The 24,956-nt window shown below is 45.1% G+C and overlaps 1 protein-coding gene across 17 annotated transcripts in view; it reads right to left on the minus strand.

The window, feature by feature from the left end:
- The window catches only part of COBL (cordon-bleu WH2 repeat protein), a 270,313-nt gene that overhangs the window by 51,920 nt on the left and 193,437 nt on the right, over positions 1-24,956 (minus strand). For 11 of the 17 annotated variants that reach the window (XM_082473250.1, XM_082473236.1, XM_082473235.1 and 8 more), the window contains 2 exons: positions 16,567-16,705; positions 13,463-13,633 (listed from right to left, as the gene is read on the minus strand). In XM_082473250.1, coding sequence (XP_082329376.1) covers positions 13,463-13,633; positions 16,567-16,705 — 310 coding nt within the window. Of the gene's footprint in view, positions 1-494; positions 3,804-13,462; positions 13,634-16,566; positions 16,706-24,956 lie in introns of those variants that run through there. The other 6 variants (XM_082473242.1, XM_082473241.1, XM_082473240.1 and 3 more) reach the window with 2 other exon arrangements.

Below are 24,956 nucleotides of genomic sequence, written 5' to 3' on the forward strand. Positions count from 1 at the left end.
AGGCATGAGCGTTCTTACACATTCCAGAGGAGACAGAATTTCAAGGCCAATATGACTTAATATTGGCCACTTTACCTGGCAAAGAGGACACATCTGTGGGCCAGACATGGCCATCTGCCATCTGGCTTAGGATTTGTGCTATTAGGAAGTCTTTATACCCCTCATTACCACGTCTTATTCATACGAAAGATATGAGGATCTATTTTCTCTTTAACCCTAGTTCCTTACACACCAAAGAAAAACGTATGAGATACACTGGCTGTTGCGTTCTGATTTCGGTCACACGTTTGGTCACTTTCCCCCTCATTTTCCTCCCTGAAAACCGGAGGGTAGATTTATCCACCCTGGAAACAATGTAGCCAGCCTAAATAGTCTCAATAGTTCTCACCTCTTTGGTTTTTTTTTTTTTTTAAATTGCATTTTTTTTCTTTACTGAGGAACATTTTTTCTTTGCTGGAGGCAGATACAGCCTTCTGAGGTTTACACAGCTCTGCTCATAGTAATAAAAACTTTATTATTTTCTTAAGAAGAAGGAAAAAGAAGGATTATATAAAGCATTTAAGGGCAGAATAAACACAGAAAGTGATGATAAATTTAATCTCACAGTTTCCTGTGAAGAGTTTTTGACAGAAGTGTTCTGTGTTGCTATTGGTGACAAGTAAAGCATGGGAACTCAGCCCGTGGGTAACTCCAAGTCTCATTTCATTTCACACTTGGACTCTCATTTTCACCAGTGTTTGAAGTTTGCTTCGTGTTGCTTTACCATGGCAACTAATAAGGAGCAAAACTATTTTGAGTTTTTCTCCTGCTCTACATTCCTTGGGTTTGAAGGATGAAATTGTTAAGAACACACACGTGTTCTCGCATGCACACACACAATTCAGAGGGGAGAGAAGAAGTAAGTACTCTGTGAGTGGATTAATTCCTAGACAATCGGTCGTGCCTTCAATACTTGTGTGGAGGGGCTCTTACTCCCCACATAATATTTGGAAGATGTAATCCTATCTCTGTTACAGAAAAGTTTGTTTTGCCGTGGAAAATGTCAGTCTGCATATGGGCATGTTTTGGATCAGACTACATGAATTATGAGAGTTGTGAACAAACAGTATCATATGATGGACCCAAATTAACATGGAAACTGAAAATTAGCAGTCGAAAAGCATTGCAAACACAGATGTAATGCGTGGTTGATTATAATGGGTGACAAAATACAATACCAGTGAGGAAACTGGAGTAAGATTCTCCAAATTCTTTCATCTGTAGTACTAGGAGTATTTATTCACCACGAAATAATCTCTGAATTTTCATAGGAAAAGGTCAAAAGTACCGGTGAAGTGAGATGGCAAACATTCTCAACTAATGCAGTTTAGAAATTACAGCGTGTTCCACTGCCCACTGCTGACACTGTCTCTACGGTGAAAATGCAAGAGTTTAAGCCAATTGCTGTTGAAAATTAATATAATTTCTGTGTGCCTTGGCACTTGTTATAGGGCTGGTGATCCCGAGGGCGTCCCTGGGAACCTGCATGGCTAGTCAAGGCTCGTCAGTCACTAGGGCTGCTTGATTTGTGTCTCTCTGGCTAGAAAATGTGAACCCTCACAAATCTGTTTTTCTTTTAGTTCGACTCTTGATAGTATGTGTAACATGATGGAGACAAGAAACAGACGGTTCTCCTATTGGCTTATAAGGAGAAGAGATGACCCACAAAGAGGGATGGATTCTGGGCTGAGCCAGAAATGGAAACCTCTCAGAAATGCAAGTGCCTCGAGAAAAAAATATTTAACCAAATTATTTTGTCTGGTTCCTAGAAGATTCTGATGCTGGGTAAGCACAGTGTCATGACACACGTGGATCTCTAAAACTTGTTCATCAAATTGCCCTGAATTTTACCCAGCTGTGTGAGAGACCACCTTGGTGACAGAGAACCCTGAGGTGTTATCAAAAATCTGTGTCTTTGGCTAACTTCGTGATCCAGGACGTCAGGGGTGCCCTGGTCGCATTCCATTTGTCACATAATTCGATCGCTCTCCATTGAGTTTGTTCCTTCCCACCCCCAACATCTGTGTCCTCTATTTTTCATAGAGTTTGGTACATTTTTTGTATTACATTTTCTGTCCCCCAACCAATAATTCAATGAACAATATCACTTTCTCCTGTTCTTCTCCTAACTTTTTGCCTTAAGACTTCCTACCGCCATCTTTCTTCAGCGTAATAGCTACTTCTTACACAAATGCTTCTTGCTGTAATTATATACAATCTTCTACAGTCTTTAATGTCTGGGCCATAAATCCTGACGCTTTCCCCAACATTTAGGTAAACATTACCTTTTCTTGTTTAGACTTTCCCCACTTAATGATTTAAGGTCAAATGACTGCTACTTATCAGACAATAGTTCTTTATTTCAATGCAAAAGAAAAGCACTTTCTAACTTGTTCTATGTTTCCTCCTGAGTAATTTGTTTTTTTCACCAACACATGGCACTAGATTGGTTATACACAGCTCTAGCCATATATTTCTAGAAGTTCTAGCTTATATTTACTAGTAATACCAATATCAGCTGCGATATTTCCTACATCAGTTATTGCTACCATTCTCATTGTGATCAAGCAGACAACAGTCATACAAGTAAAAAACACTCATTTTTTTTCTCACTTTGAGCAGTTAACATTTAAAAAACCTCTTGGAGAGAAACATGATAAGCCTCTCCAATTCAAATGTATCTTTGCACAATAATAAAAATTTATCAAAGCAAGCAAGTCTTTTTTCCTAAGCCTTGAATCTTCACATGAGTATTTTCACCTGCTCTGTCTTACGACTGCTGCGGTGACCAGTTCTCAGTGACTGCGTGGGTTTTCTCAAGATGGGAGAAGGACCTTAGTCTCTAGGAAGAGCAGGCAACACCCCTACGTGGACATGGTAGCTACACCCTCGGGCATATGCTCCACTCGTACAAACCTCTGGACTAGCATTTATCAAATGGACCCATCGCTACTTCTTTTCTCAAGTGAGTCATGGTAAGTAGAAGCCATGGGCAGAGGTCATGTGCTACTCACTCTAACGGCCCCCAAAGCCCCCTAGCATCAAGCAAGTACCCCGTGTTTGGTGAATCAACGAAGTGAGACACATGCTTCTCTTCCTCTGTTTTCTTCTCATAAACCCTCTAAATGGCAGGGGACACAGTAATAGGAAAACCTGAAAAACATCTACAAAAATGTTATATCCTATCTATCCCGAATGGATACCTATAGATCATGAGTTGTGGGTCCTTACAGGTTATATTTATAGTTCCTGGGCTTAGGCACTTAGTTTTACCAGGAAGATAGACTATTTCAGTTCTATCCACATTGCCCTTGCTGGTCAATTTATGGACACCATCTAGTTGAAAGGAAAATGGAGAAGAAATTCTGTATCCGAATATCAAACAAAAAAAATATGAATTAATAATGAATTCAAATAAAGCATGGTTCTTAATAAAAACATATCCACGTATCAATGAAAGGGGAATTTCAGACAGGTCAATATAATCAACCTAGAATTTACATATAGAAGTCTTTACCTCCTACAAGGAAATATGAACCTCGGTCAGACAAATCTCTGTTGTTTATGCATTTATATGTAAATTCTAAAGAAAGTAAGTTGCGGGTGTACAAGTGAGCTCTTTTATGCTGACAGATGGAAGATCAACAGGAGAATCAGAGTCAGGACAGCAGAGGCACAGGGAAAAGTCAGAGGTACGGAGCTCCAGGAAGGGGCCGTCCGTCAGAAGCGCTTGGCATGGGTAGGGAATGATGCACAGCAATAAACTGCGGGGGGGAAAATAAACAGTAAAATATGAACGCAAACAAACTCTGGCAAAATAAATGTCACCCTTCTCATCATCATCAAGGCCCTGGGGATTCAGCACTGCATAGAGAGTGAGGTGTCGGCCAAGTCATCATATTACTAATGTTTCCTCTACTTCCTTTCTTTTTTTAAAACTTTAATTTATTGTTTTTAACTGAAGTATAGTTGATGTACAATGCTGTGTCAGTTTCAGGTGTACAGCAAAGTGGTTTAGATATATATATATATGTGTATGTATGTATATATACATATATATATATATATGTTCTTTTTCAGATTCTTTTCTCTTATAGGTTATTACAAAATACTGAGTGGAGTTCCCTGTACTATACAGTAGGTTCCTGTTGTTTACCTATTTTATATATAGTAGTGTGTATATGTTAATCTCAAACTCCTGATTTATCCCTCCCCCCCCTTCCCCTTTGTTTTCTCTGTCTGTGGGTCTGTTTCTGTTTTGTATATAAGTTCACTTGTATCTCCCACTTCCTTTCAGTCTTTGACTATGTCCGTTATCCAAAGGGCCTGTTGATCCAACGTACGCAATTCTGTCCTTGGAAGAGTTATATCATCAGCGTCACTGCACTCACTGTTGTCTTGGACGTTTTCTAATAAAATGATATGGATTTGATACAAAACCTTAAAGTCCTTGCAGGCAGAGACAGTGACCAGCTGGCAGGAAAGCTCCTGGAAAGAAGTCTAAGTTGCTTTCAGAGCTCTAGGGAAAAATAGATAACATTGCTTCCCAATGCCCTCAGCTGCAGATCAATCAATCCAGCCTCGACAATGTGGATACTAAGCAGGGCTCAGGCATAAACTCAGAAAATACCGATTGACTTACTGAGTTGGAGACAGGCATCAACTGCATATGCATGTTGACCTGGGCCTTGCTCTTTTCCGCAGTGAGAGACTGACCATCTGATGAAGGGCCATTGGTTGCATGGAGTGGCTTAAAGCCCTGAAGTCCTCGAGGGTAAGGGATTAAAACAAAGGACAGCCATGCCTAAATTCACAGAAATTTATTTATCTCATAAAAATCCTTAAGACAACAGGTTAGAAGACTATTGTCAGTAAAGAAATGATGGGTTTATAATCCCTATTCACTTTTTAACTAATAAAATAAAATAATGACATTTATTAAGAATCTTGAACCATTCTTGAAAAATCAAGCTGTCCATTCCTTACTTCCAGGAAGAACTTAAATTTATGTGAACCCAGAAAGAAGTTCTTATAACTCTTGATGTAAAAAAGTTGGTTTTTACGCCAAAGCTGAACTTAGCCTGCAAATTAAAACTCTGAGAGACACAGAAACCTGTTTGATTATTTGTGTCAACTCACAGCTTGAGCAGTGAATTAGGAAAATAAAAAATAATATTGCCATCTGTTTTCTTAACTAAATAATTTTACTCCCTTTCAGCATTCCTATTTATATGTTATTCCTTTGCAGTGGGAGGCTGGTAAATGGTTACTCACCAGCTCTCTGGAAAAAGTAAAAGGGATAAACAGACAGATAAAGTTTTACTGATACAAAGGATGGGTAGCACAAAATTTACAAGTAATAATAAAATATACAATAGTCTTTGTTGTAAATTCTATATGACCAATTGATTCTCACAGAATCCTTTTATTAATTTTTGTCAAATTATTTTATCTGTAGTCAGCCTATTATTACCATTGACAAACACGTGTCTTTTTGACACAAATGTGGATTGATCGTTTTATGTTAAGGAGTAAGATGAACATGAAACCATGAAGACAGATGTTGGAATTCGGCCTCTTTGTCAATCACATGAATGACCTTGCTGAATTGAATAGTGGTTTTTGGAAAATGGAAGAACTATCCTTCAACTTTGGTGGGATGGGGTGGGGTGATGCTTTTCACAATGCATTGGCTATTGATAATATGCTTTTATAATTAATCTGCATTATTAACATTTCCCAATGTTACATCCTACACCTGGACAATTAGCACACAATAAATCCAGCCCTGATTTGTATAGCCTTTGCCAATGTCCATGGTGTAAATGTTCCTTCCTTGGTTGATTTCCAGGTCTCATCAGTCACTGAATGTGGTGCTGGGAAGAGGTGTGCAGTGGTGTGCTGTTATATAGCATTTTCACTGTTACATATTATTGAATCATATTGATTCAACGTACATAACCTCAAGAACACAGAAATAGTAAAATGTAGTAAAATAATTAGAAAGTGGTGAGTTTTTAATATCTGTTACCTTTGTTTTTAATATTATTTAATTTTAAGCTTACATACTTTACTTTTTAATAATAGTTCTACTTAGCAATTGGCTTGCAAAATTCCTAAAATTTCAACAACCTGCTCTCACCAGCTGGCGTGAGCCAGGTCCAGCGCATACGGGCTCCCTGAGTTGTCACTAAGTTCTTCAATTCTCTCTCAAGTTAGGAACATGGTAGCTTGTAAATAAAGGGCTAAAAGATAATTAGCAAAAGGAAATATGTTCATAGGGTTTTTTTAAAAAATACTGTACATAACTCTACCATGATTCTCATTGCTTTGCTTCTAAGTAGTATTCAATCTTTAGTTCATATTGGGTAGATTGAATGGTTTCAATGGTTTTCAACCATAATAACAGGCTAAAAATTCAGTCCATTTTCAAAATGTATTCTGAGCAGGGACAGACTCTGCTCCCATAGTCACTGACTTCCTTCCTTTTATGAGATGGGCCATTTGCTCACCACGCAGTTCCTGTTTTCCTGGATGCCGTGCCCTTTCCCATGGCAGCAGGAGCAGCTGCGTGGCTGGTTCTCTTGCCACAGAAGGAAAGCGGCAAGTATACCCAAGACAAGGGCAAGAGTGCTTCCCTGGGCTTGCTCTGAAGTCCACACACCTGTAGGGTTTCAAGGGTGTTTCCAGGACAAACGAGACTCCCAGAACTGTATTTGTGTCACAAGCTTCAGGATTAACTACTTTGTTTGGAAAGGGGCCATGTGTTGGTTCCAATTGTAAAGTAAGATGTTAGGTGACTTTGAAGACTATTGGTCCTGATATAAGGCGCATCAGTGAAGCTCCTGTCCTGTCCTCTGTAAGCTCTCTGCTCAGGCCAGCTCATGGTCGGGGAACTGAGATCCCGCATGCCACATGGCACAGCCGTTAGTGAGGCTCTAGTCTGGGAGTGTGGGGAGCTGATTAAAGCCATTTTGCCAGTAAGCCACAGAGCCAGGCCCAAAATATTTCTAGATTTTCAGATCTTCTGCTGAGTCACACTGCCTAAAATGTGAATTATTGTTATTATTAATTTTACATTGAGCAAATTACTATCTTCTAATTGAGAATGGATAGTTTATTTCTCTCATTTTATTCCCCTAATTTAGAATTTCCTTAAAGTTCTTTAGAATGGGACACTTGTTCACAAATTGAAAACCAGTCAGCTAGAAACATCACAATGGTTGTCACAGTGGTGCTTTAACCTTACATGTCATTTAGAACAGGAGACAATGGCCCTGTTTCCCTCTCTGCCTTTAAAATCCTTTGTCAATTACCTTAGAAAAGTATACCCAAGGAAAGGCTGATTTCCTCAAGCCTGGTGTAGGAAAATGTATAAGAAAATGACAGTCATTGGACAGTTTAATTTAAAAAATATAAGACAAATTAAGGATCTGTAATTTGAGCTCTCTGTGCATTGATTTTTAAAATCCCCAGGGTCTTGTCATTAAAATAAGCAGCTAATAACTTGTTAATAACTTAATCATAACTAGTACTGCAAATCTTGTAAACAAACAATTCAGTGCAACTAATGGGATAGACTCTACCATCATGATCCACAATGAAGGTTCAACTAAAACCGAAATCAGAGAGCGAGCTGGTTAGAAAGTTATGGGGGGAAATCCATATGCACAATTATACTGGTTTAGACATGCACCTATGTACTTGATTAGATATCTAAAGGTTAATATGAAAGCTTATTAATAAGAAACAAAAAGATTGAAGAGCATAGGCCAAGGAACTACTATTTACTGTTGTTACAATTATGCAACAAAAGCTCAAACACATCACCAAAGCCCCATTCACGGTGACCTTTGTGCCATGAGGCTGAGACATCACCCAGCTTAACCGTTCTTCTCCCACGTGTGCACCAAGCATTCACCACCTCAGACTCCACAGGCTGGGCTGGCCGTGGCTGCCAGGGAGAGAGTGACAGCCTGGACCAGGCCAAAGGACCTCAGTCCTGCACCGGGCGATGCAGAGGCCAAGTTCACCCAGCTTCACACTTGCCCTAACCAACTCTGAAGAGGCTGCATTTTGTCTATCCTAAGCTAACCTCACCTTGGAAGAGAGAAAATGATGTTTCTTAGAGCAGAAAGTGATTTTAAAATGAGATACAGGATTCCAAAGACTGACTGGTTGAACACCCAACTTCACTAACCCTATTCTGTTATCCTCTTGGCTACTAAGATGATCAAGAAACCAAACCCTTTAGTCTCTGGGCTCTAAGTGAGCACCTTCTAATGTCAGGAGCATTTCTAGTAGTTCCTTTGGTTTGTCAAAGCAGGAAATGGGAAATGTAGGTGGGGGCCAGGCCTGAACTGAAACTGCCCCCGAAGGAGGACGGTGCCCTGGTGATTTCTGCCTTTCAGGTGTGTGGTCACACTGCTTTGAGCCACGCGCCTGGCCTTCACTGCTGGCACACAATCCTCCCTCTGCACTTGCTCACAACACATCTTATGCTCTCCAGACACAGGACGGAACCCTCAGGCTACAACCCGTGTGTGGTGAACACTGCTGGCTATTGATGCAGTGTGCAACCTCCACATTTCCCAGCGAGCAAAATTCCTGTACTGACCAGCTACTCCCACACATGCAGGGAAAGCTGACCCCACCCCAGCTGTCAGGAGGCACCTGACTCACCTCCGGGGATTCCATCCTCACCCAGGGACTGGGTCAGCACCAGACCCAACCCTGGTCCATGAGACACGAGAGGAACTCTGCAGCTGGGCGTTTCTGGGAAAGGTTCCCTTTTCCTATGAAACTATTAGAAAAGATAGTCTCTCTTCCTCCTCTGAGACGTCCGGTGTCTGGAAGGGATGCAGGGAACAGCCACGGCGCCCTGGGTACCAGCCTGAGGAGGAAGCCAACCCCAAAGATGATCTACAGAAAGCCTTGATGGCAACTCTAGGCCTCAGATTCAGCACTGAAGTCTGTCCCACTGGGATTCCTAATGAGATAAGAGATTCCCTAACTGAGTAGGTTTGAGATGGGAGTTTTGCAACCTGTATTGATTATCTATTGCCACAGATCAAATGACCTCAAGACTTAGAGTCTTCAAAGCATAAAGATTTACCTCACAGTTTGTGTGGGTCTGGAAGCCGGGATGGCTCAGCTGTGTGCAATCAAGGTGTGGACCAGAGCTCTGGTCTCACTTGCAGGCTCTACTGGGGAAGCTTCGCTTCCAGTGTCACTCAGTGGCCACGGCAGGACTCAGCTCTCATGGTCAGTGGACTGAGGGCCGCTGGCTGGAGACTCCCTCGGTCCTTGCCCTGTGGACTCTCTGTAGAGCAGATCTCAGCACGGCAGTTGGCTTTCCTCGGGGTGAGCAGGTGAGAGGCTCCAGATGGAACCCACAGACTGTTTCCACCTAGTCTCAGAGGTGACAAGTGACTTCCACTACTGCTGCCACATTCTACTCATTAGACACGAGTCCATGTTCAAGGGAGGGCTACACAAGAGGGTGAACACAGGAGGTGGGGGTCATCGGGATCCAGGGTACCACAGGGCGTCTTGACAGACAGACCTGACCAGGAGACAACTGAGGAACGGAAGCCCGGGCTGGGATGCTGAAGGCGTGACTGCCAAGGTCTCTGATGCAGTGCTGACGCTATGGAGAACATCCTATAGACAGACCACAGTGCTGGCGCTGGATGCCCTTTAAAACCGTTACAGCCTCCGAGTAGCTTCAACTAGTGGGGTACCCCATACAGGCCTGTGTAACAAGTATGGTGAGAAATGGATGAACACCTAGAGGACAACAGGAGGGAGGGGTGGCCGTGCCAAAGACCAAAGGGCTCCTGGGCTGGAGCAGGGCGAGCACAGAGGAGACCCCCACCCCTGACTGTGCGAGAGTACGCAGAGCTCACATCAATCTCACATCCAGGCTGGGTCCCCCCAGAGCTGGCGGAAGGGCCGGCAGCGGAAGGTGGCCTCTTGGAGCTGAACAGATGCACGAGGAGATGGTCATTCTACCTCTTCTGACTACAAACTGTACATTGGTTCAAAAAGAGTGCAGGAGATGCAGAGAGATGTGGCACTGACCTGGAACACACGTCTCCTCCTGTTTGCTTCTGTTCCAGGTCAACATGGTCTTAATGGCCATGAGTCAAGTGCTGCTAACACTTAAAGCATAAAAATAGGAAAGAGGATTTGTCCTTGGGTCAGGCCCTGGGGCCCACCTGGTGCCCAGGTCAGCTGGCAGAAGGCCAGGGACAGAAAGGATGGTTGGGAGCCGTAATGGGAACCCCAGCAAAGCCACCAGGATGGGAACCAAGATTCTGCAGAGGCAAGGCTCAGGGACAGGGGGATGGCTAGAACAGAAGGTTCTGGAATGGGAGAGCTCAAAATAGAAGGTGTGGTATGAGGACCTGTTTCACGTCTTCCTTGCCACCTTCTCACATCTGCGTACAAATCCAGTTACTATTAATTCATTGCTACTTAAGTCTTTCCATCTTATCTTTGGCTGTGCAGACTGGTTTTCAAGAAAATGTATCGTACCTCTTTGTAATGACCTAAGTGGGATATGCCACCTGTGGTACAAATCACAAAGAAGGTGCGCAGCCAAAGGTGTCCAGTGGGAGTCTCTGGCACAGTGGGAGGAACGTTCGGGGTGGGGGCAGGCAGAGGCTGAAGGTCAAAGACGCCATAATGTCGATTCCTGCTGGACCCGTTCCGCAGTGAGACCAGGAGCCAGTGATGTAGCTGCTTCTGGATCAGCTTCCTCCTTACAGAGTCTCCCCAGAGAGGGTGGAGCGAGAACTCGCCCAGCCTCCAGGTACTCAGGTCTGATTTCCACCACTAACACATCGTTTCTTAGACAGAGAACACAGGTCTAACTCCTGCTGAACTCACGAGGAGACACACAAGAGCTTACGGCTGGCATATGAAAGTGCCTACTGAGCTCCCATGGCTACAAATAGATGCAAGTTCGATGGGCATGCAGGTGAGATGCACATGCCCACAAGGGGCGGAAATCACACCCGACACTTTACATGCCAACAATCCACAGCTCCCCAGAGACGAGGGAGAGCAGTACCCAGATTTCAACGTGGTGTAAAAAAATAAAACAAATGACAACAAAGGAGTCGTTTTCCCTCACTTTTTTAAAGACCTGAATCAAGGCAGGTGAATTGCTTTCTGCCTGGCTGGGCAGGCGATCCTAGTTTTTCATGCTGTAAACAATGTTCGGGACAGTCCTGCTAAATAAAAGCTCCAAGCTGGACGCATTAACCCCTGGTGCACACGTGGTCAGGAGGACAGGGCTAGGGGACAGGAGGGGTCTTGCTATGCCTGGGCCAGGCTCTGTGTGGTCCTGACACTCACGGGGACCCCGCTCTGTTCCCCCTGTGCTTCTGTGCTCTCTTCCTGGCGTTTCTGTGGGTGTGTGAGAGGGGATGAGAAGGGAAGGAGGGCAGGTGAGCTATGTCCAGGGCAGGGGAAGGTCCTTGGACATGCACGTGGGGAGAGGAGGACATGGAGAGAGGTGTCCCGGGGCAGGAGAAGGAGACGGAGCCTCCGGGCAAGAAGACAGGGGGCCTCCTGCTCTGTCTGAGGCTTGTTCATTCTCTACCCAGACCTTTGTTGGAAAGGCTCCCAAGGGCGGGGATGGGATGCATTTCCTCAGCTCTGGAGAGACCCAGGGGGAAGCTCTTCTTCTCCAGGCTGATGCGGGCCTTTAAAAGCTGAGGACCTTCCTGGTGGTTCAGTGGTTAAGACTCTGAGCGTCCACTGCAGGGGGTGCAGGTTCCATCCCTGGTTGGGGAGCTAAGATCCCGCATGGCGCGCAGCGCGGCCAAAAAAAAAAAAAAAATAGCAGCTGCTAAATCTTGTCCTTGGTCTCCCCAGCAGACACCACACGCTGACACTGTCCCCCCAAACCCAGGCAGGGGCCCGGGGGAAGCTGGGGTCTGAGGGTTTACATAAGGTCAAGTGTAGGGCAGTCCGTGGGCCTGGCCGTCCCATCCTGTTAGGCCCCCCGAGCTCCTGGGCTGTGGCCACTCCTCACTGCCGAGGGCCACCCTCTCCCCTCAGCCCTTCCTCCCTCACGGGCTCCCCAGGGGGACAATCCGTGGCGAGGACCACGGGAGCGGCCACTGAAAGCTCACGGCCTCGGCCTGTGGGGCTTCAAACCCACTCTCTTCAGAGATGACACAGCCCCAGAGCTGCCTAAGCCTCGGTGTCATCTTTCCGACTAATCTGTCTAATCCTCCGTTTCTGAATCCCCTACAAATTTCATTTGCATTCGGAAACATGTCCAACGTCAAGATGATCAAACAGATTTTGAGGATGGAAAAGAAGTCTTTGTGAAAAGAGATAAAATGAATCAGGATTATTTTGCCTAGAGAAAGTTGGTAAGTAATCCAATGATTATCTTCTTTCCCCAGAAGCTGGCGGGGAGCTAGCTGTCATTTCCAAAGAAGACAGAAAAAGATCAAGTGGTTCGATGGTGGAAAAGGATGAACTTCCTAACCAGAGGGCTGCATATCTCATGTGGGCACCAGCTGCTCCCTGGGCTGAATGCATAGAGACTTTTCACCACTGGGAAAATGCAGCCCTGGACGGTACCTGCTTTATAAGGCAATGTCCCTGCACAGCTCAGGCATCCTGACGGAGGGATGCACCCAGGCTCGATGTCGTGTGTGTGTGTGTGTGTGTGTGTGTGTGTGTGTGTGTGTGTGTACAGTGAAATATATAGAGCTAATATCCAACTGGAGGTGGGAATGCTATACATGGTGCTTATTAAAGTCCAAAAGAAATCCCAGGAAACAACGAAGAAAGCCTGATCTGAGACAGGGTGTGACAAGAAACAGAAACAAAATGAGCCTTTAATTCTGGCTGTTGTTAGACTCAAATTAAGCTGTTTCCCCTTCTGGTGCCTCAGTCTCCCCTTCTGCGGGACTAACGCTTGGCCACTGGCTGTAGGGTTCAAAGATTTTAATCCGTTAAGTCCCCCCAGCTCTGGAGCACAGCCCCCTTGGCATTCACAGCTGGCCTGAGCAAGCTTAGCAATACAGCCTATACGATCGCATCATTGCTGTGCTGTGCTGAGTGGGCCACCTGCGGGCACTGAGAGGACAGTTCTAATTTGAGGGACATTTATTTGCTCCTAGCTGGCTGTCTCCACCCACACGATGCAATTCTGGCTGAAGTCGAACCACAACATGAATGATTAATGGGTTAAATCGTTCTTCACGGGTACCTGCCTGGCATTCGGGGTGCATTCACTGTTAACCGGACACACTGCGTTGAGCGTTGAGAGAGAAAAGCTGGAGGGAAGAGGCACACACATCCCCAGGCAAGAATGGAAAGTCTGGAAACCCAGCGCCGACACCAGAGACCAGAGAGGTGAGGCGTCGACACAGATGAAACGAGAGGCACGTACGTGTGGGTCTCAGGTCGGAGGCCTCGGAAACAGCGCCTTCCCCAGGAAAGCCGAGAGGCTCTGCCACGTCTGTGTCAGGAGGAGGGTAGGGCGGGGGCGGGGGGAGCATTAACTGGGGGGGGCCCCGAGCAGTGCCTCTGGGAGGCTTCTGTGGCACCTGCCGTCCGACACCTACGTGGAATCAACAGGGATTACTTCAGAAGGTTAAGCCCAGAGGCCCTCTGTCTCCAGTGGAGGGTACGTCACCATCACTCAACCACACCGAGAGCTCCAGATGCAGACACACCTGGGACCAAGGGCAACCACACTCAGCACTAAGCCCAACCTCACCCGACATCAAATCCAACCTCATCCGTCACCAAAGGCAGCCACACCGGGAACCAAATCCAAACACACCCAGCACCGCATCCAACCTCACTCAGCACACCAAATCCAACCTCTCTAACGTTTTAACATTTTATATACGTAGGGTCCTATCCTTGGGTTATTTTGAATATACTGCGCAGTTGCCATTTGTTTCTGAAAGGCACAAGTATTTTTAAAGGCTGAAATTATTATGAAAAGGTCCCTAAACAGCTCTGTCAAGTTAAAAGGAACCCTTTTTCTTCACATTAGTCTTTTTCAGGTTCACAGGTTTGTGTTTTAGCTTATTCTTGCTGCTTACATCTATTACCTATTACAGATCCAATAACCCCTAGTTTGATTTACCTTTAAGCCCATTTATACTATCAACCTCTTCCATTGTTTGCGGTAACAGTTTTTAAACTTTGTTTTGAAAAGGATCCTGGGCTGGAGAAAGGGTGGGTATCTCCCCCAGGCCAGTCTACCTCTCAGACCAGCCGAGCAGCCCTCTTTGATCTGTTCACATTGGGAATCTATTTACAATTTTCTATAGAAATGGTTATCTTCCGCTAATAAAGTTTTTGAAAGTTAATGACAATATAACAAATGATAGGAGCTACTAGTATCATAAATTGTGCTCATGATTATTTCTTTAAAAAATACTGTCTTCAAGCTCTAAAGTTTAGAATCTTCCAGTAATTAATAGAGTCTACACTTCATGCCCTTCATCAGACTATTAATAAAAATATTAAGACATCATTTCTTCATCAAGAAATATATCCATTATTCTTTCTCTTGCTTATAGTTCTCTAGACTTGGAAAAATATTAATTTCCTCATATATACATATCATTTCCTCCCTCAAAGTGCAAATAAGCCAAGGCGTCTGAATGAGTGTGGTTTGCTTGGCCCAGGTAAGCACCTGACATGACAAGCCAACCCCAAGGGCAAGGCAGGTAGAAGAATATCCTCTCTACTGGAAGGCTTCTTTTTGTTTACCAAGAAATTTGGGTCGAGACCCAAATCCAGCCAGCTGAAATACTACTTTAGTGCAAGTTCCAAAAAATTTTTAAATTTCTATCTCCAGCCATCTGAATACAAAAAGAAGCTCAGCATATTTTGTTGTGGTTTGGGCTACTTTTTCAAAATTATTATCTTTTAACCTAAAGCCAAGACTTTGGTTAAAAGTTCTGCTCTGGTGCCATTATTGTACTTTTAATTCATGGAGATGGAAGTCTGCTTTGAAACGGCCACCAAGACCGCTGACCTCAAAAAATATTCAAAGTTATTGACAGGAGGAAGGGAGCTTCTGGCCTCCTCCTCAATCCACAAAACAAAAGTCTGTGGACCAGAGAGAGACTCATAGCAGTTACTACCACCCATACCTCCTCTTTGTACATGTTCCTTAGAGAGGGAACTGTCCCTACCATTTTCACTTTAAAATGCCCATCTCCCTTTTTCTGAGACCCCTGTGAGTACCAGCTGCCCACCCCCAGGCCAGGCTCTCCAAACTCGTTGGACACAGACCTTGGTCCTTCAAGGCTGAATCGGGAGGTCCTTCCAGGGGTTAAAATGGGCTGTCTGGCCTGGAGGTTGGCAGGATTCACCACATCTACACTACCCTAACCACGGATGCTTCTTAGAATTTCAACAAGGACTCTCAATCTGAGTTCATCATCCACTTATGAAAAGAGTGGGGAGAAAGCTTGGAAGGCAGAATGGGAGTCTCATTATAAAAAAAAAAAAAAGAAAAACAGGTTTATTTGAAGGAGCTTCTGATCACATTTCCTTCAAATCAGATAGTTTCTCCTTTGGGAAAGACGATGGACTGACATGAAATATTGGCTGTATCTCCTTAGCAAAATCGATTCCCAGGCTGTGAAATGCTAAGACATTAAAATCGAGGTATTGGCCAGGGGGAAAATGCTGACCAACAGCCAAGTAGCTCTTATGAAAGGTTTAGGGACCAACAATGTGACCACTTATCCTTGGGCGTCTTTTCCCTTTGGGGGCTGCAGCCATGAGATCAACGGCAAAACGTGAGGCTGCCCCGGGGGGAGACTGAATGGCACTCCTGTACTGGCTGAAGCACTTGCGTCAGGGGCTTATCTCGGTCCCTACATAAATGAAACAACAAACACTAATGATTTTAGAATAAAATTGGCCATCCCTGGCTGGTGGACCTAGAGACCCCCATCTCTTCTCTCCCTTGTAACATGAGGGGCTAGGATATCATGGTCGAATACGTCTCTGCTCACAGATACCAGTATTGCACCCCCTTTACTCTGGCTTCTCTTTTTCTCAGAGAATACCATACAGGAAAGCTCTATAAGTGGAGATCAATTTCAAAAAGGGTGCTCAAAAAATGACTGAACTGTTGTCACATGATCTAGTGTATAAACGCCCTGGGGCCGAGATGTCTTTCACACCAGCATCCACGGGCGCCATCCTAGGACTCGTCCCCTTCTGTCCGGGAGACGCCGTCCCCCAGCCACGCCCACCAGCTCTCCAGCTCTCCATCACTCGCACTCTCCGAGCCTCCTCGACCATCCACGCCTTTCCCACCTTCTAAACGCCCGCATCACCCCCAGAAACTATGCCTGTAGGATATCCTTGGCTCACAACCGTTTATTTCCAGACTTTCTTTCTTTCGCCTAAATATTTTCCGAGTTAATGCCATCACGGGGGAAGCCACGGCAGGGGTGAGTAGCAGCGCTAAGATGCAGGCCAAGCACCCAGAGGCGCGCGGACGCCATCACTCACCCGTCCTGCCTTTCCTGTCCTCCTCCCTGTCCTCCGTGCGGGGGGGCACCAGCGGGCTGGACGGCGGGGGCTGGGGTGGAGGGGGAGCTGGTGCACGCCTCTTCTTCTTCTGTAAGTCCATCTGTGACCCCAGAGACACCTGTGGAGCACAAGGGAGGACAGACAGTCAGTGTGAGGGTGGCTGGGCACGTGAGGGAGCTGGCTGGCGTGACGGGTACCCCGAGGAGGGCTGGCAGGTTGCCGGTCCCCTTCCTGGCGCTCCTGGGCAGGCGGTGGAGGCACGGGTGTGAGGGCTTGCTGGTTGCCCGGGAGTGGCCCTGAGGGGGTCCAGGGATGCTCAGAGATGCCCCCAAGACCCCTAGGTGGCAGGGGGCAGGGGCTCTGCCCCGTATTTCCTAGGGGCTCCAGGCAAATCAGAAGACTTGGAAATCTCTCCTCAGCGTAAATATGAGAAAGGTGATCCTGAGCTCTCACTAAATGCAAAGACGAACTATTCCTTCTGGAAGCTTCACCAAGGGCCCCATGATGTGCCCCTGCAGAGGAAGGACAGAGGGCATCTCTGGCCTTACCCTTGGCCTTTCTCTCGCTCTCCTGCCCTTCAGCCAGGGTAGCAACTGTCCACAGGCCGACCGCCCCGCACCCAGAACCGCAATGGATTTGTCAGCCCATGGGACACGGGCATATGGGATACCACGCTCCCAGCCAGCACGGAAACCCAGCTCCTCTGGGAGACTCAACAATGACAAATGCACAGCTTCTAAAGGCGGCTTGTTAGGATCGAGCAGGTCTCGTTGTTGAAGGGGAAATCCGTTTTGTCTGCAAGGCTGGATTCACTGATTCCAGGTCTCTGTTCCTGAAAGGGTGCAAACGGTTCCTCTCCTCTGCACTACAGACAAAGCTTTCCTGCATCCACCTTCACTGATGAAACCGCATGTAAAGAGCACTGCACCGCCCGCAGAGGATGTGCAAGGCACGACAGATGCCTGTGCTTGGTTCCTGCCCTGGGGGGCTCACAGCAGCCCCGGGCCTCCAAGTCCAAGGAGGCCCTGGTCCTCCAAGTGCTCGTCCTGGGAGGGGTGCTGCCAGCACCCCCTGCTGGGCCTTGAGTCCTGCTCTCGGAGCCCCTTGGTTTACCAGCTCAGGCTCCCAGTGGGTGGAGTGCGTGTCTCCTCCTCCCAGGGAGGGCGACCTCCTCTTCCGGGCCGGGCCTGGTGCTCTGTGTGTGTGTGTGTGTGTGTGTATGTGTGTGTATGTGTGTGTGTGTGTGTATATGTGTGTATGTGTGTGTGTATGTGTGTGTATGTGTGTATGTGTGTGTGTACGTGTGTGTATGTCTGTGTGTATGTCTGTGTGTATGTGTATGTGTGTGTACGTGTGTGTGTATGTGTGTGTGTATGTGTATATGTGTGTATATGTGTATGTGTGTATGTGTATGCGTGTGTATGTGTGTACATGTGTATGTGTACGTGTGTGTATGTGTGTGTATGTGTGTGCATGTATGTGTGTGTATGTCTGTGTGTGTGTATGTGTGTGTACGTGTGTGTATGTCTGTGTGTGTATGTCTGTGTGTATGTATGTGTGTGTATGTGTATGTGTGTGTATGTGTGTATATGTGTGTGTATGTGTGTGTGTGCGTATGTGTATGTGTGTATATGTGTGTGTACGTGTGTGTACATGTGTATGTGTGTGTATGTGTGTGTGTATGTGTGTGTGTGTGTGTGTAAAAGGTCTTTTACAACTTCATCAGTAATACATATCTATTGCAATTTTTTTTTAATTATAAAAGGAAGAAAAAAAATCCCTTAATTGACACTCGGATTAACTACTAACAATTGGCATACATTTTTCTGGTCTTTCTGTTTTCTTTTAAAGTCATATTTTTTCTATCCTTCTACCACAATACATTATAACCACCTCCTATACCTTTAAAATTCCATGTTTTATGAAAAACATGGACATGAAAAGGCAAACAGTTCCACAAGGCTTAGAGTCAAACCCGCAGCTCCTAGCCCACTCCAGCAGCAGCCACTTCAAACTACTTTTGGTCTAGCATTTACTCCATTTTTCTACATAATGAGCTTATTCGCTGTTTCTTGACTTTTTCCATGTTAGATTTTGGCTTCCTACTCCAGAAGTTCTTTGAGACACAGGCTCACACACAGACACACGACCCCACACATACTTTTCCTCCCCAGTCTTTGAAAAAAAGTTAGAGCACAATATTCAAATTAACATTCACTATTTAGTTATCCATATAGAGTTATAATAGATATTATAATTATGAAAACAGAAATTTTCTTCAAGAGCAACCTTCTGCGGCCGAGACATATAATGTGTATGTTGACTACATTTTCTTTCTAGATGAACTTTTGTTTGCTCTGAACTTGATAACTGATTTGTTTTCTTACTTTTTCTTCTCACTGAGTTTCCTGGAAATTCCTTTACCCAGATTTTTTATCCTTTGCTTCCTGGATCCTATGCCTTTTTACAGTTCACTTCTTCATTTTAGGGGGGCACTTTCTATCAGCTTTCTGAGACAAAATGGGTACGGGGTAAAATTCTGAGATCTTGAAAACCTAAAAATGTTTGTGTTCTCTTACACTGAGCAGTCAGCATGGTACCTGTGAGGTCTACACCAGAAAGCTCTCTCAGGATGCTCAGCTCTCACGCCACTGTCTTCCAGCCTGCAACCCTGCAGTGGGGGCTCCCCACCCCCATCCCAACCCCAGGCTGGCTGGCTATCTTCCTTCCTTCCACAGGCTTGAGCATCTTCTCACTCCTTGAGCCCTGGACCATCCTGGCATGCCCTGGGTGAAGCTGCTTACACCCTCTGCTGGGTCATCCACGGTCCCCAGCCATCTGTACATCCCGCGATTCTGCAGAATGTTCTAGTGCTCTTCCTCAAAGATTTTTTTCTTCCTTCTCTTTTCTCCTTTCTTTCTGGATTCCAATTAGTTGAACGCTGCAAGTTCTAAATCAATTTTCTAATTTTTCTTGAATATTCTTTTTTTTAATTGAAATACAGTTGATTTACAATGTTGTGTTGATTTCTGCTGGACAGCAAAGTGATTCAGTTATAGATACATTCTTTTTTATATTCTTTTTCCATTATGGTTTGTCAGAGGATACTGAATATATTTCCCCATGCTATACAGTAGGACCTTGTTGTTTATCCATCCTATATATAATAGTTTGCATCTGCTGATCCCAAACTCCCAGACCATCCCTCTCCCTGCCTATCCCCTTGGCTACCACAAGTCTGTTCTCTATGTCTTTGAGTCTGTTTCTGTTTCATAGATAGGTTCATTTGTGTCATATTTGAATATTCTTGACTAATTAACATTTTCCCCCCCTCTCTCTTAGAAATGCCCTTTATTTCATCATCCAACTCTTCTGGCTTTTAAATTTTCGGTTACTATATTTTTAATTTCCAAGTGCTCTTTCTTGTTATATCTTTTTGAAATAGCTTCATGTATGTTTCCTGGATACATTCTCTTCTCTTTTCTCTCTGAGGCTGTTCATTTATATCTTTAAAAATATGTCTTTCTACTCAGCCATAAAAAAGAATGAAATAATGCCATTTGCAGCAACATGGATGGACCTAGAGGTTGTAATACTAAGTGAAGTTAAGTTAGAGAAAGACAAATATCATATGATATTGCTTATATGTGGAATCTAAGAAAATGATACAAATGAACTTATTTACGAAACAGAAATAGACTCACAGACATAGAAAAGAAACTTACAGTTACCAAAGGGGAAAGGTGGTGGGGAGGGATAAATTAGGAATTTGGGAGTAACGTACACACACTACTATATATAAAATAGATAAACAACAAGGGAACTATACTCAATATTTTGTAATAACTTATATGGGAAAAGAATCTGGAAAAAAATATATATAACTGAATCACTTTGCTGTACACCTGAAACTAACACAACATTGTAAATCAACTATAATTCAATAGAAAGTGTCTTTATTTTCATTTTCTTTTGTTATACGCACTTTTTCTCCAAGTTCCTTTTTGCTCTCTTTGTCTTGGCCTCTTGTCTGTCACATCCTGACCTTGCCTCAATTTCTGGTGATACTTGGCCCGCTGATCCTAATTAAGTGTGCTTCTGTGGACAGGGTCTGTGGACACTCATGGGATTCCGTGCGGGTACCTGGGAAGAAATCTGGTGAGCTCACTGGGGGATCCCCAAATATCCATATCGGTAGGATCCTCTCTTCCGACCCCCTGCCTGCAGGTGGCAGCTGGCCTTGCAGAGTAGGGTCCAGTGGGAAGGCCTGGCCTCTCATGCAGCCCTGGGCTTCCCCGCTCCCTGACGTCCTAGAGTCAGTCTCTCTCCTTCTTTCTCGTCTGGAGTTCATGGGCAGACCTGCGGCTGTCCGTGGCAGGGTGGGGCCTGGAGGCCTTGCTGCTTCACAGCCAGACAGCCCGTCCTTGGTCAGCAGCTCTCCTGCCCACTGCTGTGCAGAGGACTCGCATCCCACCGTCCTGAGTCTCGTGGAGGCCAGGCCCCTTCTGATGGCCTCTCCACCCGGCCTGCACCTCTCAACTTCTTCTGCTTTGCCAGGAATTTAGCACCATCAACTCATTCTAGTTCCAAGTGTCTACTGACAACTGTCCTTGTTCCTTCTCCCCATCTCTTTGCCGTCGTGGACTAATGCTTTTTATTCATTTTAATGGGGTTTTGAGAGGAGAGAGCTAGACTAGCTCGTTCCATCAGCCACGTTTTCCCATATCTTTTAAAGGCTGCCCAGTACTGCATGGATTCCTGAAGCCACAGTTCATTCAATTCACCCCCTCTTTCTTTGGTGGAATATTAAGACTGTGGTTTTGGCTATGACACATTAAACTTTGTAGACCTCCTTTATCTTTCCCATATGTCTTTTTCTTTCTGTTCTTTTCCTTTTTTGAGTTTCCAATACATTTCTTGACTGCAACCTCTGAGGTAAGGAACATGTAAGACTGGAGGAAAATCAGACTCAAACACTGTTTCCCAACGTTAAGAATCCCTGTCACGTGGTTACCTCGCACTGAGCTCGGGATTAAAGCCACCAGGACTTTTTGAAATAAATGGTTGTCAAAGCTTTCCACTTTTCTGTTAGTATCTGCACACTACTCTTGTCCTTGGTTCTCACTGGGGCCTGGGTGCCTGGGGGGGATGTGGCTGGGCTTTTGGGATACCCTGCTCGGGGGGTACTCTGGTCAGGGGTGGGCTGCCTGCTCTTATCTCCACCTGTCATAATCCCGTCTCCCCCTTTTGTCCAGCTGCGGATGATGACGTGGAAAGGCAGAGAGGCTTGGCTCTGGTACCTGGGTTTCTTCGTTCAGGGGTGACATCCATCCATTTGTTTGTCATGACGCTCAAATGCTGTGGATCTGCCTGCCTGTACCATGTTCTTGTACACGTTTCTCAATCTCGTCTTAAAAGATGGCGAGAGACTTCGTCATTTGTTCACTTGCTCTTTCCATTAATCAACAAGCCACTGTTGATTCCTTATGCTGTGACAGGAATGACAGTGGATTCAAAGACAGATAAAGCTCCTGACCTCACACTGATGTCTGCCATCGAATGAAGGAGAGAGAATTCTATAACATTACGTGATCTTCGTTTGGCTGGAAACACTGCCAAGAGCTGTAATTTGGGGCTGACTTGGGGACATGGTTTCCTCTGTGAGTTCACGCTGGTTGATCAGCGCCCGCTAAGCTCCCACTGACGTCTGTATAATAATGACGTGCTCCGGATTCTGCTGAGTGCCAACATCAAGTGGGAGAGAATTAAAAAAACAAATGGATCAGGGAAGCAATTCTGGCTCACCAGCTTGGAAAAGCAGTTTTACCCGTTGAAAGAAAGTTCTGGCTCACTCCTTGTTACAAGATTTGGAGAAGCATCAAGACCCTCAAGCCTTTGCCAAGATGGCCCAGCTTTGCCCCTGGCTGTCCTTTTCCCAGAGATAATCACAGCCACTCGACAAACAATGGCTGGTGACGATGTGTTTTCCCGGCACACGGCTACTCCCGATCAATTAAGGTAATGTCTTTGCAAAGTGTTTTGGCAAAGTCTGAGACTCCAATCAACAAGATCTAATGGGCAAAAGGTTTTTTCTGCAGCTTTTGTTAGTTTAAGGTGTTTAAACAAAAGTGTTCTGGTAGATGTATTTACAGACCTCTAGAAAATATTGTTAACATTGGCAGCAACGGAGATTTATTAAACATTTACTAGGGGTGCCAACAGTATCTCATACGACTACCTCAGAGAGGTAATTTCACTACCTCTGTTTTACAAAGGAAGAAATTAAAGCTTGTAGAAGATTACTTGCCCAACGTCAGACAGCTAACAAGTGGGCGGAGTGGAGATTTGACATTGGTTTAAACCATTTTCCTCAGGTCTGGAAGAAATAACTCCTTCAGTTTTGAGTAGAAATGTCCATTCCTATGATCCCTTAAGCAACTAAAGCCCAAGGAGTCCTCATTGTTCCACGTGGTACAGTATCCACCTGCTGGATACATCAGAAACCAACCTATGCTTTGCTTTAGAAAACAGTGTTAAGGCCCAAGGCCTATCTTTAGCAAATTCTTTGAGGAGCACTTGAAATCTAGTCCTGCTCACTTTCTAGAACTGGTACCTACCACTGTTTTCCTTCTTAGAACCAGGACATGCCGTGGCCACTTTTAGTTGGGCAGGGCTAATTTTACCCTGCATCCCCTCTGGTGACCAGTAGCCAGGAAGCGTTCCCCAATGGCAGAATCAGAGCCCTGGATTTCTTGGATCTTTTAGAAAGCATCCGTTCCACTGTGGCTGCTTTGGTCTCTGAATCTCATTGTGTCGGTCACGTGTAATGTGACTAGACTCAGAAAATTGTTTAAGAGGGAAGGGAAGTTCTGATGTAAAGAGATTGAGTAGGACTCTTACCATGAAACCCAGGGCTCCTGTCCCCACCTTGGCTTCTGCACCTTGCTCAGGGTGAAGCACTTGGTAGGAACATAATCAAGTGACTGAATGACGGTGTGTGTGTGTGTGTGTGTGTGTGTGTGTGATGTGTGTTTATTTTCCACACTCCTTTATAGTTCTCATCTACATGCATACACATTTTCACATTATTCTTGGAGGAAGTGGACATATTCCTCTAGGTTTCAAGTGTTTAGCTACAGGAGACACATCACTAGATTTGAGGGTCTGTCTACGTTATGAAATAAAGTTAGTATGGTTTTCAGCACTTTGCATTGACCTATGTGTTCATTTGTTCTTTAGTTCATTCTTTCTTCCATGCATTCCTCCATCCATCCATTTGTCCATCCGTCCATCCATCCATCCATCCATCCATCCTTCCAAGCACATGGGTACTTGGTACCAAGCTCCATGCTAGGCACCAGGCACACAGAAGTGAAAGAAGGAAAACCAGGGGCATTTCTTTCAGCCCCATTGAAGGGATGGCTCATGTGGGCTTGACTGTGCTCTACTGGGTCCCTGCTTCCTTGCCTTTTCTCAAGCTGTTCTTTCAGCCTGTAATGCCCTTCCTTTCCCAATGCTTCTATCAATCTTCTGCCCCTGCTGAAATCTCCCTCACTCTTTACTGCTACTTCTCAGAGAAGACCCCAGAAGTCCCCTGGGTGGCAGTCAGTCAGCCCCTCTTCCTGCCCAGATGCAGGAGGGGAACATTACTCAGAGGACAATCCTTAGCTCCCTGTCCCTTGGTTTTCGCTCACTGCTGCCATGCCCAGCTCCCCTGTTTGCCTCTGAGTTCTGCACAGTAAACGGCATGATTTATTAGTCTCTGAATTTCCACAATTCCTAGCCTAGTGCTTTTGCGCTTTAGGAATCAAATGTTTGTCGAATACAAGAAAGAATGAAGCAGGCATTTTATATAAATGGAGCATGTTATGGAAGGAATTTACAAATATGAGAGCCTGTAAGCACAACACAGCCCTGGCCCTGTATTCTCATTTCTGTGTTGTGCAAAATGAAAATACTCTATTGTTTTTACTCTGACAAATCAAAGTCATATATGCGCACTAAATACAGTTCATATAATAAAGGGGCATATAAAGTACTAAGTGAAGCTCCTACCTCACCTCTAGCCCCAAAAGATAACCTCTGTTCAGCCTGATGTGTGTCCCCTCAGGCTGTTTTCTGTGTATCTATGTATGTGAATATTTACAGAAATGAGGACATGCTCTCTTGATGACAACTGCTTTTTTCTCCTGTGATGCTGTCCATTGTTGGGTGAGGATCTCTCCAAAGTCCTGAGGACGGGAAGGGCCCACCCCTGCAGGGACCACCCATATTTACCTGTCCTCAAGGTTTGGCATTTCTGTTATTTCCGATTCATTGCTCTTTCAAATACATTTGCAAAGAGGATCCTTACATATTTATCTGTTTCC

This window comes from Balaenoptera physalus, assembly GCF_965194825.1.
Source record: "Balaenoptera physalus genome assembly, chromosome: 8".
In the NCBI taxonomy this organism is placed as follows: domain Eukaryota; kingdom Metazoa; phylum Chordata; class Mammalia; order Artiodactyla; family Balaenopteridae; genus Balaenoptera; species Balaenoptera physalus.